Source organism: Antechinus flavipes, chromosome 2, assembly GCF_016432865.1.
Source record: "Antechinus flavipes isolate AdamAnt ecotype Samford, QLD, Australia chromosome 2, AdamAnt_v2, whole genome shotgun sequence".
NCBI classification, from domain to species: Eukaryota; Metazoa; Chordata; class Mammalia; order Dasyuromorphia; family Dasyuridae; genus Antechinus; species Antechinus flavipes.
This window is the reverse complement of record NC_067399.1, coordinates 158,364,071-158,383,262: the sequence shown is the minus strand read 5'-3', so window position 1 is coordinate 158,383,262 and position 19,192 is coordinate 158,364,071. Positions and strand designations below refer to the sequence as shown.

Genomic DNA, 19,192 nt, shown 5'->3' with positions numbered 1-19,192 from the left:
ACTTACCTCTTAATCTGAAAAATAATTTTTATGTAATTGATGTGAATTTCTTGGTGTGAGACCCAACTTCATTTATCTTTTATAAATAAGTACAAGTCGGATCTAGAACTGGAAGGGATTTCAGAAGTCATGAAATCTAAACACTCATTTTACAATTAAGCAAATGAAGCCCAGCAGAATCAAGTGATTTGTCCAAGGTCATACCGGTAACAAGCATCAGCTGAAAAAACATTTGAACCCAGAGTTTGTGACTACAAAACACTCACCATGTACTTTTTTTTTTTTAGATTGATAAAAGAGGTTTATTATTAGATAAGCAAAGTTAAAGTATAGGCAAAGGTAGAGATAAGAAGGGCACTGGACAGAGGATCCAGTGGACAGAGGGTCCTCACATGGTAGCCATGTTTGGAATCTCTGCCTACCATGTACTTTTAATGGATTTGGTACACTATAAGAAAAGAGGAAAGTCTAGTAAATTATGTTTTAATTGTTGAAGAAACTATAAGAGATTTTGGACAGAAGCCAAAAAGTTCAATGTTTGGTCTCTGTCACCTCTGGCATGTGAATCTAAAGGCTCTGAAGAATTCAGTATAATTTACTTTCTTGAGTTTGAGTAGAACAATCTTATCCACGATCAGTGCCTACTTGTATTGTATATAAAAGTGGGTATATCAGAATTCTTACATTCATGTTAAGGTGGTGGTGGATATTGTTTATTCATTTTCAGTCATATCTGACTCTTCATGACTCCTTTTGAGGGTTTTCTTGGCAAAGGCACTGGAGTGGTTTGCCATTTCTTTCTCTAGCTCATTTAGAGATGAGGAAACTGAGGCAAATGGAGTTAAGTGATTTGCTCAGATTCACACAATAAATGTCTGACGTCAGATTTGAACTCCGGAAGGTGAGAGATTTCTTGACTTTAGGTCCAGCACTCTACCCACTGCACCACATAACTGCCCTTAAAAATGTACTAAGTACATAGGGTGTACTAAGGAACATCATGTGATTTTTCACTTTTTCAAGGAGGTATTCTTTTTTTTTCTTTCTTTTTCCTTACTTTTTCTTTCTTTCCCTTTCCTTTTTTCTTTCTTGCTTGCTTTCCTTTTTTTTTTTTTTTTTTTTCCCTTTTCTCTTTTTCCTTTTTTCTTTCTTGCTTGCTTTCCTTTTTTCTTCAATTCTTCCTTCCTTTTTCTTCTTTTCTTTTTCTCTCTCTCCTCCCCCCCCTCCCCTTTTTTTTAAACTATAAATATAAATGATTTGGATAAAAATCTAAAGCTATAAATACTTGGCTATTAATAGCATTAATTCTAAACATATTCACATCTACAATTATTCTTTTTATGTATGTAATGAATATTATATTAATCAGTCCATTGATGCTATTTATTCTGCTTCAATAATAAAAAATAAAATCTAGGGCTGGGAAAATGAGGTCATTTAAAGGAATAACCATAAAGGTCTTAATTTTACAAATGCTAAGTTAACCCTTTAATTTAGACTAGTCATATTGGTCTATGACATGTAATTATAGAATCAGCTTATTTAACTGATATAAGCCTAAAGTTACATCTTTAAAACATCTATGTCAACAAATACTGACATGAATTAATCACTTCTAAGACAGATACATGTTCAGCTTGCCAAGTGCAAAATAATGTATGAGGAGCAAATTTAATGATGACATATTCTTCTTCTGGAGATATTATAGATATGACAGTTTCTCCAATAAGCCTATACCTACTAAGATGGAAGGTCTGACAAGATCATCAATATTCTCCCTTCCTCACATCAACTATAATTTTTTGTTTCATTAATGGAGGATTCCATTATTTCAGGATAATATTCATACAACTACATATGGAGTTAACAGCAAAATTGTTCTTTTCCTCTAAAATATACCAAAGATAGCATGGGATCATATGAGTCATGCAAAATCCTAGAGATTATGACCTAGAGATTACAAAAATTCCCTTCCCCCCTAAAAAAATTACACCTAGATTCCCTAAAATGAGGGTTTTACTGGGTTTAAATAGTATTAAGTAGCCTTCCCTGCTCAACATTCTTCAGAGAATCAACAGGATGCTAATGTAATAATAGCTCACATTTAAACAGAGCTTTAAGATTTGAGACTAGGTGTTACAATGGATGGAGTAGTGGGTCTGGAATCAGACTCTCTAGTTGTAAGGACCCTGGGTAAGTCACTTAGCTGCTGTTTATCTCAGTTTCTTCATTTTAAAAATGGGAATAATAATAGGACCAACCTTCTGGGGTCAGGATGAGATCAAATGAGATATTTGTAATGGGCTTAGTACAGTACCTGACATTTAGTAGTAGGCCCTATATTTTTTGGTCCAGTCATGTCTGACTCTTAATGACTTCATTTGGGATTTTCTTGGCAATGATACTGAAGTGGTTTGCCATTTCTTTCTCCAGCTCATTTTTGTAGATGAGAAAACTGAGGCAAGCAGAATTAAGTGACTTTCTTAGAGTTAAATAACTAATAAGTTGTTTGAATTTGAATTCAGATCTTCCTAAATCAAGGATGGGTATTCTATCTACTTTGCCACCTAGATGCCCAGATGTTATATAAATACTAACATTAGAAAGATAATTTGACAGCATGTGAAAAATATTTTGAAGAGAAGAGAGACTGGAAGCAAATTGAACTAGTCTTTCCTTCAAGGTTTCTTCCTATTCTGAGATTCTGGGGGTTTTTTTGAGATTGCAGTGAAAAATTTTGATTTGAAAAAAAAATCATATCACAGTCCTTTAAACATTTGCTTCTCTCTTCCCTTTAGTATAGTGAAAGACATGGATAATGTCTGCCGCGAGAAAAACGATTTAAAAAGCTGCCCCCGGGATTCTGGCTATGACAGCCTCTCCAACAGACTTAGCATATTGGATCGCCTTCTGCATACTCATCCCATCTGGCTACAACTGAGTTTAAGTGATGAAGAGGTAGCAGGAATACTTCAGTCCCAGCCTCCAGGGGTAAGCAAGAAAACTTCAGCAGAAGAATTTTTTTTAATTATCTAGGTTGTTGATCAAAAGGGGTTGAGCCAGTGTCATTTGTCCTATGCCTTCACAAGATGGGAATTCTCAGCATGGTCTGAGTTGCCACGGGCTCATTAAGGGTATCATATCCCTAATGGGTATCTGAAGTAGAATTTGAATCAAAGTCTTCTTGATTCCCAAATCCAGCACTTTATTCACAATACTACACTGCCTTGAACTTTGCATATAGTTGTCACAATAAATATTTGTTGTCTTGAAAGTTCTTAGAATTTTTTTTTTAACTATAGGGTCCAATATCAGGTTATAACTTGATTATAATTTGCTATAATGTTAACTGTGAATCTTGTCCTTAGAATGGAAGGTAATAGTAGCTGAGAAAACATCTAGAACTGTGTAAGAAGGCTGAGAACCCAGCAGTGTAGTTAGGGTGCTGTATCTGACATGGCTTTGAATGAGAATTCCAAAGCTGAGGTAGGGAGGGAAGAAGAGAAGGCTGAAGGGCCGTGCAGCTAGATGGCCCAGTGGATAGAGTACTGGGCCTGGAGTCAGGAACCCCAACGTGGAAATCCAGCCTCCAATACTTACTAGATGTGTGATCATGGACAAGTCACTTAACTTCTGTCTGCCTCAATTTCCTCAATTGTAAGGTAGAGATAATACACCTACTTCTTAGTTTATTGCAGGGATTGAATGAGATTAAATTTGCAAAGAAGTTAGTGTAGTGCCTGGCATAGTAGACACTTAGTAAATGAACACTCTTCCCTATTCTCTTTTTTTTTTTTTAATAACTTTTTATTGACAGAACCCATGCCAGGATAATTTTTTACAGTACTATCCCTTGCACTCACTTCTGTTCTGATTTTTCCCTTCCCTCCCTACACCTCCTCCCCCAGATGGCAAGCAGTCCTTTACATGTTAAATAGGTTACAGTATATCCTAGATACGATATATGTGTGCAGAACCGAACAGTTCTCTTGTGCACAGGGAGAATTGGATTCAGAAGGTATAAATAACCTGGGAAGAAAAACAAAAATGCAAGCATTTTATATTCATTTCCCAGTGTTTTTTTCCTTGGGTGTAGCTGCTTCTGTCCATCCTTGATCAATTGAAACTGAATTAGCTCTCTTTATCGAAGAGATCCACTTCCATCAGAATACATCCTCAAACAGTATCGTTGTTGAGGTATATAATGATCTCCTGGTTCTGCTCATTTCACTTAGCATTCCCTATTCTCTTTAGTGCAGAGGCTGAGTGCCTCATGACTTAGAATTCAGAAAGAGCCTTCTTCTGAGTTTTCCCATTGCTGCTTCTGCTATTTTCCATCTGGCATGAGACTGGCAATACATGTCATTCCCAGTCTGGGATACTATAGACTTTTCTAGTTATGCCCCTGCTAGAACTTTGTAACCTTTCTGTTTTTCTCCATCCTGAAAATGCTTCTTAGGAACTTGTGTTGCAGAGAATGATTTAGAGATCCATAAAAGGATGCAGTGTCAAGTTCTGCTACATTAATTTATCACAAATTGTGTTCAAAAACATAGTTAGTTAATCTTTGAAGAAAAAAAAATGTTATGGAATGGATGATATTGTACATTTTGGATATTAAATTTCTTATCAAAAATTTTGTGTCTATACTTGCTTATGGAGTTGCCAAACTCCTTCCTTCAAACAGCATTGCCCTCCCTTTCCCTCACCTACAACAGGTAAGGAAGATTCTTGCATTCCTGCTGAGACTTGTGTGGGGATTGTCCCTGGCAAACTCACTCTTCTATCAGCTCTTCAGACAGACGTGTTTCTTCTACCTTTAGTATGGGCCTTGGTATGGCCTCACCATTGGCACAATGTGAACTGAAATGAAGGCAGAGGAAATATGTGTCAGACGTAGTCAGAGAATGGAAGAAGACCAAGGGATATATTTCATAGCAAAAGGAAGTGAATAATAGAGAGGGAAAAGATGTTTGAGAAAATAACTGAATTCAATATATATAAGCAATGCAAAGTATTATGACAAGTGACAAAAGTGAGACAAACCTTATCCTCAAGATCTTATATTGTGTTTGGGAGAAATCTTACTCTTTTGCTTATAGGTCAATATAGTGGTCTAAAAAGTAATTTCTTTTTTTTATTATTAATATAGCTTTTTATTGACAAAACATATGCATGGATAATTTTTCAACATTGACCCTTGCAAAAACTTCTGTTCCAACTTTTCCCTTCCTTCCCTCTACCTCTTCCCCTAGATGGCAGGTAGTCCCATACATGTTAAATATGTTAAGGTATATATTAAATACAATATATGTATACATCTTTATACAGTTATCTTGCTATACAAGAAAAGTCAGACTAAAAAATAATTTCAAGAGCCAAAGAAAATTAGCAACATGGGAAGTCAAAGATCATGAAAGACTTTATGTAGGAGGGGACACCTGTGCAGAGTAGGAGGTGAGAGTCTATTTTTGAAAGGTTTGAAATTCCAGACTAAAGAATTCATATTTATATAGAAGTAGAACACTGATACTTTTTTCTTTTTATTTATTTATTTATTTATTATTATTTAATATTTTATTTTATTTTGTTTAATAATAACTTTATATTGACAGAATCCATGCCAGGGTAATTTTTTTTACAACATTATCCCTTGTACTCGTTTCTGTTCCGATTTTTCCCCTCCCTCCCTCCACCCCCTCTCCTAGATGGCAAGCAGTCCTATATATGTTAGATATGTTGCAGTATATCCTAGATACAATATATGTTTGCAGAACTGAACAGTTCTCTTGTTGCACAGGGAGAATTGGATTCAGAAAGTAAAAATAACCCGGGAAGAAAAACAAAAATGCAAATAGTTCACATTCATTTCCCAGTGTTCTTTCTTTGGGTGTAGCTGCTTCTGTCCATCATTTATCAACTGAAACTGAGTTAAGTCTCTTTGTCAAAGAAATCCACTTCCATCAGAATACATCCTCATACAATATCGTTGTTGAAGTGTATAATGATCTCCTGGTTCTGCTCATTTCACTTAGCATCAGTTCATGTAAGTCTCTCCAAACCTCTCTGTATTTATCCTGCTGGTCATTTCTTACAGAACAATAATATTCCATGACATTCATATACCACAATTTACCCAACCATTCTCCAATTGATGGGCATCCATTCATTTTCCAGTTTCTAGCTACTACAAACAGGACTGCCACAAACATTTTGGCAATACAGGTTCCTTTCCCTTCTTTGGTATCTCTTTGGGGTATAAGCCCAATAGAAACACTGCTGGATCAAAGGGTATGCACAATTTGATAACTTTTTGGGCATAATTTCAGATTGCTCTCCAGAATGGTTGGATTCGTTCACAACTCACCAACAATGCATCAGGAACACTGATATTTTTTGAAAAGGAAAATAATTATCAGATTCTGCATTTCTAAAATGCAGACACAAAGATGAGGAAAGTGATGAAAGGCAGACATGATGACGTACGGTTCTAGTTTATAGGAGAGTTGATAATATTATTATTAATCTAGCAGTATTCTCCTTCCACAGAAGAATGTATAGGAAGCCTTTCCCCTAAAAGCCCATTTTTCCTCTCCCCAGTGCTCAGAGTAGGACTGGGGACAGAAAATGCTTATCGAACTAAAGACTGAAAACTACTTTCATTACCACACATTTACTCACATTTATATAGTATTTTAAGATTTACCCTTTACATACTTCATCTCATTTGATCTTCCCAACAACCAGATGAGGTAAGTTCTATGGCTACTCTGATGTTACAGATCTGAGAGAAGGTAAACCCAGGTTTACATGGCTAGTAAGTTTCAGGTAGGATTTTAACTGACCTTTTTGGTCCCAGGCCCAACACTCTATCTCCTGCATAGCTGCCTTCATAGTAGGTAGCACTCTTGTACAGGTTTGCAAAGTGCTTTCCGTGTTATCTCATTATAACCTAAGCCTAACCTGCCTGCAGCTCTGGCTGGCAGAGATGTGGGACGTTTGGTAGGGAGGGCTATTAGTGGACAAGTATGTCCATCAATAACTGACAGGGATGAAACTGTGACTCAAGTGTGTCTTGTCCTTAATTTGGACATAATCTGCCAGGCTGGCTTGGCAGGGATGAGGTAGTGGGGAGATAAGATCTCTTGCAATTTTCACCAAAAAAAAAAACAAACAAACAAAAAAACAATACCTTAGGGATAGTCCAGAGGGAATTGCTTCTGGGGAGTTCAGTGAGTTTTTGTGAAGAGGTTCTGATATTTAACTACCATCTAGTAATTTAACTATTATCTAGAGACATCTTGGTGGTACAGTAGACAGAGCTCTGGACCTGCAGTCATTTACTAAATGGTGCCCAGTTCATATGCTTCCTCTTTAGTGGCAAAAGAATTCTGGTACTGTGTGTGAATTCAAATATAAAATCATGAGTTAGAAATAGGTAACCACAAAAGCTCATAATATAATCCATATATATTACTAAGGAGCATTTAGCCTCTAGCATAAAAACACAGTGAAGCAAGTCACGTACAGTATGAGTGTTTTAAGTGATGAAACTTTTTTTTTTCCCTCACAACTAGATCTTCCTGGTCCGAAAATCTTCTAAAATGCAAAAGAAAGTCCTCTCACTTCGCCTGCCCAATGAATTTGGGTCATATCTCAAGGAATTTGCAATAAAGGAAAGCATATATAGTAAGTAGTTGGTGTATGTTTTAGTCACCAGTTATATGAATTCCATCACCATTTTGGGGGCTTCTCTAACATTTCTAGGAAAGGTTGTAAATTGTGGCTAGAGTATAAAACCTGAGGGTAATCAAATATTCCCAGATCTAACGTATTATCTTCTTTGTTATCAAAGGTGAAAAGGAAGTGCACTGATGTTCTTGGGCTGGAATAACACTTATCAAAAGTAGAATTCAATCCTTGGATGTTTGGGTGGGGAATTAACTCTTTTTCTCCCAAGTTCTTTTCAAGCTATTTAAACCAGAAAAAACTGCAATTTTTTTTGGTTTGTACTTATTGCTTATCATGTATGGGAAGTCTCAAAAGCCAAAGATATAAATAAAGAAGGGACAAATAGTTCTATTGCCCTGCCAGACACCAGAAATGGAAGACAAGATAGATTAGCAGACCAGAGAAGATTAATCTAGACTGAACTCATACATTAAGTTAGTAACCCAAGTTTTAGTCTTACAGTTTTCCTTAATGCTAAATTTATCCTATTGGTGTAGTCTCATCTTTTCACCAGAGCTTTAGAAACTCAGATTCTAAAGTTTAAATTATCCCATTATTTAACTTTACCGTTACCCTTTTAAGGAAATGCAAATATTTTTTTCTTAAAGCATATTTTTGTTTTGCTATATTTTGATTTTATATCACCTCATTTTACCCCCTATATTTATAGTTTTTACTCGCCCTAAAGAACCATCTCTTTATACAAAGAATTTTTTTAAAAGAGGAAGAGGGGGAAAAAATTCAGCAATCAACTATTTTAAGAATTCTGATATTATATACATTATCCTACTCCTGTGCAGTTCCATCTCTGCAAAGGAGTGGAAGAGGGTGCCTTTCATCTATCTTCTTTGGAACCAGAATTAGTCATTATAATTTTTGTTTTTCTCATTGATCACTTTGGAGTGTTTCCCCAGCAGGGGAAACTGTATAAAAAGTATAAAAAGTAATTGACATTTTTGTAATTTTAATTCCAAATTGCTTTTTACAACAGTCGTACCAATTTAATATTCCACCAGTTACTTCAATGTAGCTTTCTTTTCACAACATTTCAATGTCTACTTTTCCCATCTTTGTCAATTATCTGGCTTGTGAAGTCAAGTAATTTTTCTAAGATTAAATAGTAAAGGTTAGAGCACTCAAATTCTGAATTTGTGACTTTTTTTGACCAAATGAGATTTAACTTTGTCTGGGAAGCAGCATGATTTATATATGTCAAATATAGTATTAGTAGGAGTATAAACTTAAAAATAACATTGACTCATTTACTATTTATAATGGATTCAGCAGATGTATCAGCTAAACAAATATGATGATATTGGACCAACATAAGGTAAAGGAAAAATATTGTCAGTGTTTAAAATTCACCAAATAAGGTAATCAAGAAATGCCAGTTCTTGCTATTTGTGATATCCTTCCCAACATCCAAATGAATTTAGAAGAAAAAAATTCTTTATTCTTACTGTAAATTAATTTAGTTTTACAGAAGATGTTAAATTTTTTGCTTTTTTAAGATTCCATCCTGTTGCCAACAGATCCCATAATTCCTTACTTTTCATAAGTAGGCTTAACTAGCTCAAAGTGGAACAGCAATGTATGACTCCATGATAATTCCCTAAGGGTTTAATCAGGTTAACTAGAGAATCATCCCCAGCAAAGACCAATTCTCTTTTACTTCTATTCTATTCTAAAAGCAGCATAGATCTAGAATAACTAGGACCTCTTTCATGTGTTGTGATTTGAAATTTCTTTATAGAGTTTCTTAACCTTGGTCTATGAACATTTCTCTTTTTATAGTTTAATAACTATTTCAACATAATTAGTTTATTTTGTAACCCTTATTTTATGCATTTAAAAATATTATTCTAAGAAGGGGGTGCATAAGTTTTCAGAGAGTACCAAAAAAGTTAATGAACCCTTACTTTAGAAAGTCTCATACCCACAAATTATTTGTTCCTCCAGTTTGCGTGGGACTCCTAAAGTGCCCCTAAATTCAATCATAGGTGATCGATCCCTTTGGCAAAAGTGTCCTTGTCTCCTCTGTGTTCTTCTCTTAAAATGTAAATATCCCTACAGGCACAAAAAAATGTCAAATTATTAATACCTTAATGGATTAATTTATTAGAAGTCCATCTTCTTTAACGGGTAGCAGGTGAATGAACACTGAGCATTTAAATGAAAAGGAAAGCCAAAGACACAACATGCAAACTTCCTCATTTTTACTTGCTTCACCTTTAGAGATGAAAACATTACTTACTTGTACCATTTCCTAGTCACTGGGAGAACTAGTTGGAGTCTCAATGACCCATGTGGCCACAACTCCAACAGTAATAAAGTATCACTTCTTCTCTGACAGGATATCTCTGACTCCCTGTGGACAGATCCTCAAGAGCAAGCATTTTATTTGCATATTCATTCAACCTTAGTCCTTCTAAACTGGCTTATTCTTTGAAACTTGGTCTCCCACATATCTCTTTTGAGGAATGGTGGGTGTTAACGAGAGTGAGAAGGATTTGAGCTGTCTCCCAAACACCATGACAACCAAAATATTTTCATCACAAAACTTATTTCCAAGTCAAGTTGACAGTCTACTGATTTTAAGCAATATTTGATATTTTTAAACTTTTAATGCAACAAAAGAATTTGGAGAGGCTCTTATAATTCTTTATAAAGGGATATGATATAAATTTCTTATGGTTATTGGGAATTTTGTTGGGAGGGGGTTCCTAGGCACTAACTCTCATACTGCTCTACAAGAACCTAAGATAATTTTCAGATGGACAAATGGATCTGCACAAGGAAAGCATTTGTCCCTAATAGTTGTGCTATTTCTACCTCCTCCTAATCCTATGTCCAAATAGTTTTACCCACCAAGACTCAATCTCCATAATGGTTCTTTGCTATTGCTTAAATGAAAGATGTTTTCTGTGGAAAGGAAATGTTGTCATGAATTATTTTGCAATATATAATCTGGATAATGTGATTTCCTAGGACTTAAACTCTCACTTACTGCTTTCTCAACTCATCTGTTAAATGAAGGTGCTAAACTAATAAGGTTGTTTCCAGCTTTAAATAAATCTTTGACCAGACTGTATGATCCTATGATCCCTTGGAGATTCAGTTACATTTTAAGCCTTTTCCAGTAACTTGGAAGTGTCTCTTTTGAGGGCACATTAAATATGTAGGTGTCTGAGTCATGCTCTCTGAGTTCATCAGATAATTGCCTCTTCAAAGCTTTTTTGATGTTCCAAGGGCTTTAAAATGGGCCTTTACCAAAACTTGGGGCATTTTTGGTCCTCCCGAAATGGACTGGGAGAAGCACTGCCAAGATACCATGAGTCTTAGCCAGCTCAGAAAAAAAAAAGGGTTTGGTACATTATCTCATATTTTTCCTAGCCTTGATCAGCTTCTCCTTCCATCCCATCTTCTCATCTCTACCTCAGTCTTGTTTTGTTAGTAAAAAGTTGTGCAATTGAATCTGTTTACCAAGTATTAGAACATGTGCTTGGAATGGAAGGCCGGAACTTCATGTGGCCAGACTTCTTTGGTCTGTTCCTGGCTGACATACATAATCTCCACAGTTGGTTTTGATTAACTAAACAGTAGTTTGATGGCAAAAGCGGTCTTTCTTACAGGGTACAACGTTTAGATGGCTTTTGTGTGTGGGCCTTTTCCATTTTAAGGGTACACTTTGGGGAACTGATCTGATTTTTTCCTCTCTCTTTTCAGCTTTTTCCTTGGAAGGCTCTGGGATCAGTTTTGCAGATTTATTCAGACTCATTGCTTTCTACTGCATAAGCAGGTAAGGCTCTCCCTCTCCCTCATGGTCATGAGCCATGTCAGTCAGACTGCTATGCATGTGAGATGTACTACTTGAGCATTGCCTGGTTATGAAACAGGTTAGGGTAACAGCTGTTCAAACATGTTAAATGCTAGTAGAAGTCATTTTAAATATAAATCTGACTAATAACAAAGTCTGCCTATTTCCAACTAAAAACTAAATTGCTCTCCCTTGGCTTCATAAAATATAAATTCCTGTTATTATGGTGCCTTCATAAGGGACTTTCCATCACTCTAATTCTTCTTTAATTTTACCCACAAAAACCGAAAGTCAGGAAAACCAAAAAAGAGTAGAATGAATGATATCAAGATGTTTAAAAATCCTTGGTCCTATTCTGAATACAGTTAAAAGACGAAAGTCATTGGGCCATTTGGTCTTCTGTGGCTGTACTTTAGGGAGATTTTGATGCTCATTTTCTTCTCTTTTTCTCATACTTCTCTCTTAACCAGAAAGCTTTTAGAACTACTTATATCACCCATTATCTAACTTGGAATACCATCTAGTTAAGAGCTTGAGTTGATAGATCAAGGTGTTTAGAATTGGAAGGTTCCTTAAAGATATCTAGCCCAATTGCCTCATGTTGTGAGAAAATTAAGACCCAGAGTTTAGGAGTACTTTTTTGGTGACAAGGAGGTATCTTTTTTTCAAACCTATCAGCATTCCCAGTTTTCAGTATCACTTTAGTGATTGTCAAAAACAAAATGTTTCCCAGTAAATTCATCCATGATATTTTATATCACTCCTCTTCATGTTGCAGAACTCACCTTGATTTTATTTTCTGTTGTTTGACTAAAGTGAAAAATAACATGCAAGTATTGAGAGTGAAGTTATATGAAGGTTACCAGAGAAGAGGATTTCAGTTATGGTCAATTTGCCTCACACTAGAATAGTGACTAATTGGGATCATGTTGAAGAGAATTTATTTCTCAATAGTGATAATTTCTCATCTAATAAATAATGACTCTCATTTGTGTAGTGCTTTAAGATTTACAAAGCGCCTCATCCCATTTGATCCTCACAACAACCTTATGAGATAGATTCTATTGGTATTCCCATTTCACAGACAAGGAAATTGAGATAGGGAAAAAGAATGTGCAATGTTAGCCTGGGGTCATTTAGGAGGGTCCCAAGGCAAGTTTTGAGCTCAGCTTTTTCTTCTTTCAAACATTGTTAGACCAAATTATTACAGAGAGAAGGAAATAAATTGATTCTGTCTTAGAATTATCTTAACTTTTAGGTCATTGGGCTTCATAGTAAATTGCATGGTGATAAGTATTAAGCATACTGGCAAACATTGATACCCTTCTAAAAGATGAACAGGATTTTTAAAAGCCTTAATTTTTTTTTTATTCATACCAGTTATTTTTTGAGGGAGGGTAAAGGAAAGAAGCATTTATATTGCACCTATTATGTGCGAGGCAATCTGCTAAGCACTATATATTTGATCTTCATAACAACCTTGTATGTTCAGTTCAGATGTCAAAAAAACCTGGAAAGATTTACATGAATTGATGCTGAGGAAAATGAGCAAAACCAAAAGAATATTGTACATAGCAACTTTGTGCTGATGAACTTTAACAGACTTTGGTCTTCTCAGCAATACAATGATCTAAGACAATTTTAACAGATTCATGATGGAAAATGCTATCTACACCAAGAAAAAAGAACTATGGAGTATGAATGCAAGTCAAGGCATAGTATTTTCACTTTTTGTTGTTGCTTTTTCTTTCTTGTGGTTTTCCCTTTTTGTTCTTTTCATAACACGACTAATATTTATGTTTAATATAAATATACATGTATAACCTATATCAGATGGATTGCCATCTTGGGGAGGAGTGAGGAAAGGGAGGGAGAAAAAATGACAATCAAACCTTATGTCAAAAACAAATGAATTAAAAAAAAAACTCAGAGGTCCAGTTGCCACCTCCTAACTACTGCTTTTTATGATACCATCCTACCTTGTCATTGGTCCTCCCTCAAAAGAAATTTTTATCTCTTATTTACATGTGTTTATAAATTTTTCCCTTGATAAAATGTAATCTCCTTGAAGGCAGGTATTATTCAAATTTTTTTTATCTCTAGTCCCTCACACATATTAGATGCTTAATAAAGGTTTATTAATTAGTTGGTTAATTAATAAGTTTCAGTCCAGAAGAGATATAGTTTCCAGTTAAGACATAAATTAAGTGAAACTAGAATAATATCATATAATGTTCCATATTAAAGAAGTTATTACACTTAAAATAAATATCCTTATGATTTTTTGAAACTCTATGTTGACACCCAGAGAAGGAACACTGGGAAATCAATGTGGACTACTTGCATTTTTGTTTTTCTTCCCAGGTTATTTTTACTTTCTGAATCTAAATCTTCTTGTGCAACAAGAGAACTGTATGGTTCTGCACACATAACATATTTAACATGTATAATACTGCCTGCCATCTAGGGGAGGTGATGGAGGGAAGGAAGGGAAAAGTCGGAACAGAAATGAGAGCAAGGGATAATGTAAAAAATTACCCATGCATTTGTTCTGTCAATAAAAAGTTATAATTTAAAAAAAAAAAACAACTGGGCTAATCAGAACTTAAAAAAAAAAAAAAAAGAAACTCTACGTTGAATAAATCTTCTAAGCTGATATTTAAAATTAGGATTTCCATAAAGATCATTAGAAGTGATTGTTACCTCTATCGAATTGAACCATTTTTGTTCTAGACTTGTCTAGAGGGCAAAAATAGTACTTATAAAAGTTAAAAATTGGAGCCCTTCTCTGTTTAAAACAGGGCCTCTTAACCTTTGACAGTCTAGTAAAATCTATAAATCCCTTTTTCCAAATAATTTTTTTAAATGGATAAAAATAAAATATATAGGATTACAAAGGAAACCAATTATTTCAAAATATAATTATCGATATATATGTATGTGTATATATATATATATAATTTTTTCCCAAACAAGTTCACTGACTCAAAGTTAAAAGCCTTTGTTTTAAAAGGAATAAAAGATAAAGGCTTAGAATAGATTGAAGGCCTAGACACTGTATCCTACTAAAGAAGTTTCCTCAGATTTTATGATTGTCTCACATTTATACAACAGCCTTGTGAGACTGGAAATGCAAAATTGAATCTTAGAATGTTGGTTCTGGAAGACTCTTGATCAAAGTCACTCAAATAGCAGCTGTAAAACTAGAACCCACTGAGGTTATTTGTTATTGTTTCTGTTTAATATTGAAGTATATTGACTCTGGAATTAGAGGCTCTGTGACTTAGACTTTTATCAATTTGGGTGAATCCTGTCCCTTCCATTAATTAAGAGGATTAGAACAGATGATCTCTAAGAGTCCCTTTTGGCTTAGTCATTTGGTCTCTATATGGAAATATTAACTTTGATTATATTTATCTTTTTACTTGACATTTTACTAATTTGTTTTTCATTGTTAAAAGCATCTAGGGTCAGAGTTGCCAAGTGCCTCAGGCTATTGTGATTGCCTAATCAGGCACTCCTTAAAACCCTAGCTTGCCTTGACTATGAATAAGAAGCAGTGGGGTTACAATATTTTTATAAAGGGAAATTTCAGTCCTACCTTAAAACCATAAATGCATTTGCTGGAGAAGGTTCAGGTTTTTCTCCTCTGAGAAAGATACTTGTGGTGATTTCAATTAGCCTTTGCTCTGGACATGTTAGCACAGTTAGAGTATTGTAGGAATGCATGAAGAGTTGATTTTGAACTTCATACTTGTCCAATATAGAGAAAATCTCCCTTCCCCTATTGCCAGCATTTAACATTTTTATGAAACTGAGCTTACATTTACATTGTTATCTTGTTTTGTCCTCTTAAGAAGGTAGGTGCTATTATTATCACTATTTTTACAGATAAGGAAACTGAGTAACAGAGTGTGTAATTGGCTTGTCCAGGATCACATAACCAGAATTCAAACTCGGGCCTTCCTTACTCCCAAGCTCTGCACTGTTTTACCAACTAGCTTCCCTAATAAAAGAGCAACAGGATTATTTGAAAAAGAATTCCCAGAGGCAGCTATATGGCAGAGTGGATAGAACACCAGCCTTGAAGTTAGGAGGACCAAAGTTAAAATCTGACCTCAGACACTTAACACTTCCTGGCTTCCTGGCTTAATACTTCATTTGACCCCAGTTGCTTCAGGAAAAAAAAAAAAAAAATTCCTGATCATTCTAGCCCATTTGTTATTTCTATCAGTCAATACTTCCTTTATCAAGCACCTATTAGGGACAGAAAGACAGAAATGAAATGATTCCCAGCTTTTACATTCTCTCCTAAGAGACGTGTGCATAAAACACATACAAACCAAGCAATGACAAAATAGATACAGGCTTGTAGCTGTGATGGTGGTGGTGGAGGTGTGCATTTGGGAGCAGTGCCTTGGCTTCTGGGATGACCGAGAAAGAAAGCATCTTTGTGTAACAGACATTCACTTGTTTCTGAGTCAGATTTAAAGCATCGTCTCACAGGGCTGGAAAGGGTAACTTTTAAGCTACAAATCCACTACTATGTCAGGACATGTCTTCTTGCAAATTATTATGACTGTAAGTCTGTAATGTATATTATACACTAGTCCTAAAGATCAGTATTGTGCAACAATCATTGATTAGATGGGCAGTTGGATAGAGCAGCATGAGAAGAACTAGGCCTGGGGGGAGAAGAGCAAGGCTGGATGCCTGACTGATGATTAGCTGTGTGATCCTGGACAAGTCACTTAACCCCATGGGGGCTCCCTGTTTCCTCATCTGTAAAATGAAGGCACTAGACTAGAGGCTACTTGCTCTAAAGCAGTTCTGATTCTGTGTTGAGATTGAGACTTGTATCAACCTGTCTCCAAAACTTTTTTTTGCCTTCTGTGTTTTCATATTTTAAATGAGATATGTGGAAGGGGGAAGTACTGGCTTCTTGTCGTTGTTTTGTTTCAGATCAATAAATACTTAGCAACAACTAGCTACGTTCAAGGCAGTGTCTACTCTACAAGACAGGGCAAGGGGAGTGTTGGGGGCAAGGGGATTCTGCCAGAGAGCTGAATGCCTCTGCCCCCGGGGACAAATTCCACACAGCAAAAGAGCATAAAGTATTTCATGTACATAATTTATACATAAATATTCAACAGTTAGTCAGTTGATTTACTTTTGAACTAGCAGTATTGCTTTTCTCCAGAGTCTTCAGTAGTGGGAATAATCCTACAGAGGATAATGAAACTATAGATGATTCTCCTCTACTGAATGTGGCTACAGGGACAGTGAGTGAAAGGAAGCGGTAAGATCCACTGCCATCAATAATTAGCTATAACGAGAAAAAGGAAACTCCATAGAATTGTGAGCTTTGCTTCCCTAGAAATTTATTTAAAAAAATGACAAATAGAATTACAAATATTTTTCCATCTTTTAAAAATAAAGGGATGTCCTTCCATTCACTCTGAAACTGCCTCATGCCATTTCAACAGCAAAGACAGAGGCTGAACTGGAAGACTTGGCCCAGTTGGGATTGAGTAAGTATGCTTTATTCCTCAAATTTTGGGACATCATGTTGTTACATAAAATAATGGATGAAAGTCATCATCTCTGGGCTGTTGTAGGTTGCATGGCTGATCAAGCAATTACTCTATTCCAGGAGTTGTGGTTAAGAATACAATGAATGAATCTCATTGTGCTCATGTAGGGGAAATAATGGCATACACACACATATCTGAAACCCCTACCTTCTCCTTTATTCTTAATCCTGTCACCCACCTTGTGGCCAATTTTTACCTTTCATCTTAAAAATAAGAAATTAAGATAAAAGGTCACATGTAGTTTGACTGCTTATTAGCTACTCTGGCAAACTTTGGCAAAGATGAGAAGGTAAAAGTTACCAGCCTATGTGTATATTTGTATAGATTCAATTCTCTAAGCTGATTTTGGCCTCTCTCTATATGCAGTTTTCTGTATATTTCATGTTTCTTTCCTTTTCAATAGTGCCTTCTAAGGAAAAGTGTAAGGTTTGACCCCAAAGGGAATGGCTCCATTTTCACTAACCCATTAATTCATTAATCCAAGTTCTTTTATTTCTAGTGAAGCACAAAGCTCTGAAAACATTTGTCTGCACTATGAGAAAAATGCCAGAATATGTTTATATAGTAACATCTGTCCTACTTCCCCTCCTATGGTACAGCTTGGTATCATGGTGTTCCAGATCTTGCCCATTATACAAAAAAGTCATCATGTTTTGCTGGCGTGTGTCATTTGTTCCTTCCCTTCCTTTTCCCTTTGCCTTGTCCTTTTTTTATCTTCCCCAACTCCTGACACCAACTCTCACTCCTTCATGTTACTTAGACCTACCTTGAATGGCTCTTCTCTAAAAATTGCTTATCTCTGGTTCTTAATGAAGTCTCTTTGCGCCATTATTTTGGGGGGTTAGTTGGTGGAATGTGAAATACCTAGTTTCTATGAATGGAGAAAAGACTAACTTTATAATGTTTTAGATTTTCATCTTTGGCTATGTCAACAATTTGCAAATCAAGGTTTCTAGGACATAAAAAAAGATTTGATACCTGACCTGGCAGATTAAACGAGCATACTTTCTCCCTGGACTTTTTTCTCCCCCTTTTATTCTAAAAACTATGTCTTGAAGTGGATGCCATTTGTGGTATCAGAATGTAGCATATACAATATGCATAATTCACTGAACAGTCTGAAGGTAGCCACAGATATTTGTTGTCCTAAAATTTAGATTTCTTTAAACAAGTTACTGAATATTTTGTAGAGTTGAGTGGTAAGATTAAAAAAGAGGATCCTGGCAGACTTATCCTTACCACCTTAAAGAAGTGTGTTCCCATGTATATTTTGCTTGGTCCATGCTAATTCCACCAATTTTGAAATTGATCTATAATGTTCTTAAATATTTTCCTTGCATATTTATTTTTTATTTCCCTATCTAAATGGAAAACTCCTCCTGGAAGACAGAGATTGTATTTTCCTTTCCTTTATATATGTACTTTCCATGGTACTTGATAGAGAGCTTATCATAGAGTAGGACTCAGCTTTACTTGATACTGGTCAAAGAGACAGACTGCTTTAGAAACGTGACTAGTAATCTGATAGTCAACACTAATAAAGACTGACATACATAAAACTCTTGGTATGCTATATACAGAATTTTTTCAGCTTCTGGTCTTTTTCTGACTTCTCATTATGAGCCAACATGGAGCATCTGCCCACTCACAAACTCTTAAATTTGTGCTCAGGATATATAAATCTGTTATAATGACAGCCTAGTAAAGCATAGGAGGATTTAATCTTATTAATAATTATCTTATTTTAAATAAAATTTTATTAATTTATTAAGATAAATAAATAATAATCTTATTGAAAATCCACATTGAACACTTATTAATCTACATCACTCCTCTCCTTTAACATATAGAACTAATTGTACATGACAGTACAGGTAGTGAACATTCTATAAGTAGCCATTTTTCTTGCCTCTTGGATAACTGAAGAGTGTTAAATACTGATAGCAAAGGCAAGAAGGCTACAGAATTTGGGGAAGACATTTACCAGACCACAAAAATAAATGGCCAAATTTATATTTAAAATTTTCACTTTTCCCCCTGATTAAACTTA

At 35.3% G+C, this 19,192-nt stretch overlaps 1 protein-coding gene across 1 annotated transcript in view; it reads left to right on the top strand.

Moving 5' to 3' along the window:
- RIN2 (Ras and Rab interactor 2) overlaps nt 1-19,192 on the top strand; it is a 221,019-nt gene that overhangs the window by 174,831 nt on the left and 26,996 nt on the right. Inside the window, exons 7-10 of the mRNA XM_051975855.1 lie at nt 2,799-2,991; nt 7,578-7,689; nt 11,458-11,530; nt 16,988-17,079. Of these exons, the coding sequence (XP_051831815.1) occupies nt 2,799-2,991; nt 7,578-7,689; nt 11,458-11,530; nt 16,988-17,079 (470 nt within the window). The remainder of the gene's footprint in view (nt 1-2,798; nt 2,992-7,577; nt 7,690-11,457; nt 11,531-16,987; nt 17,080-19,192) is intronic.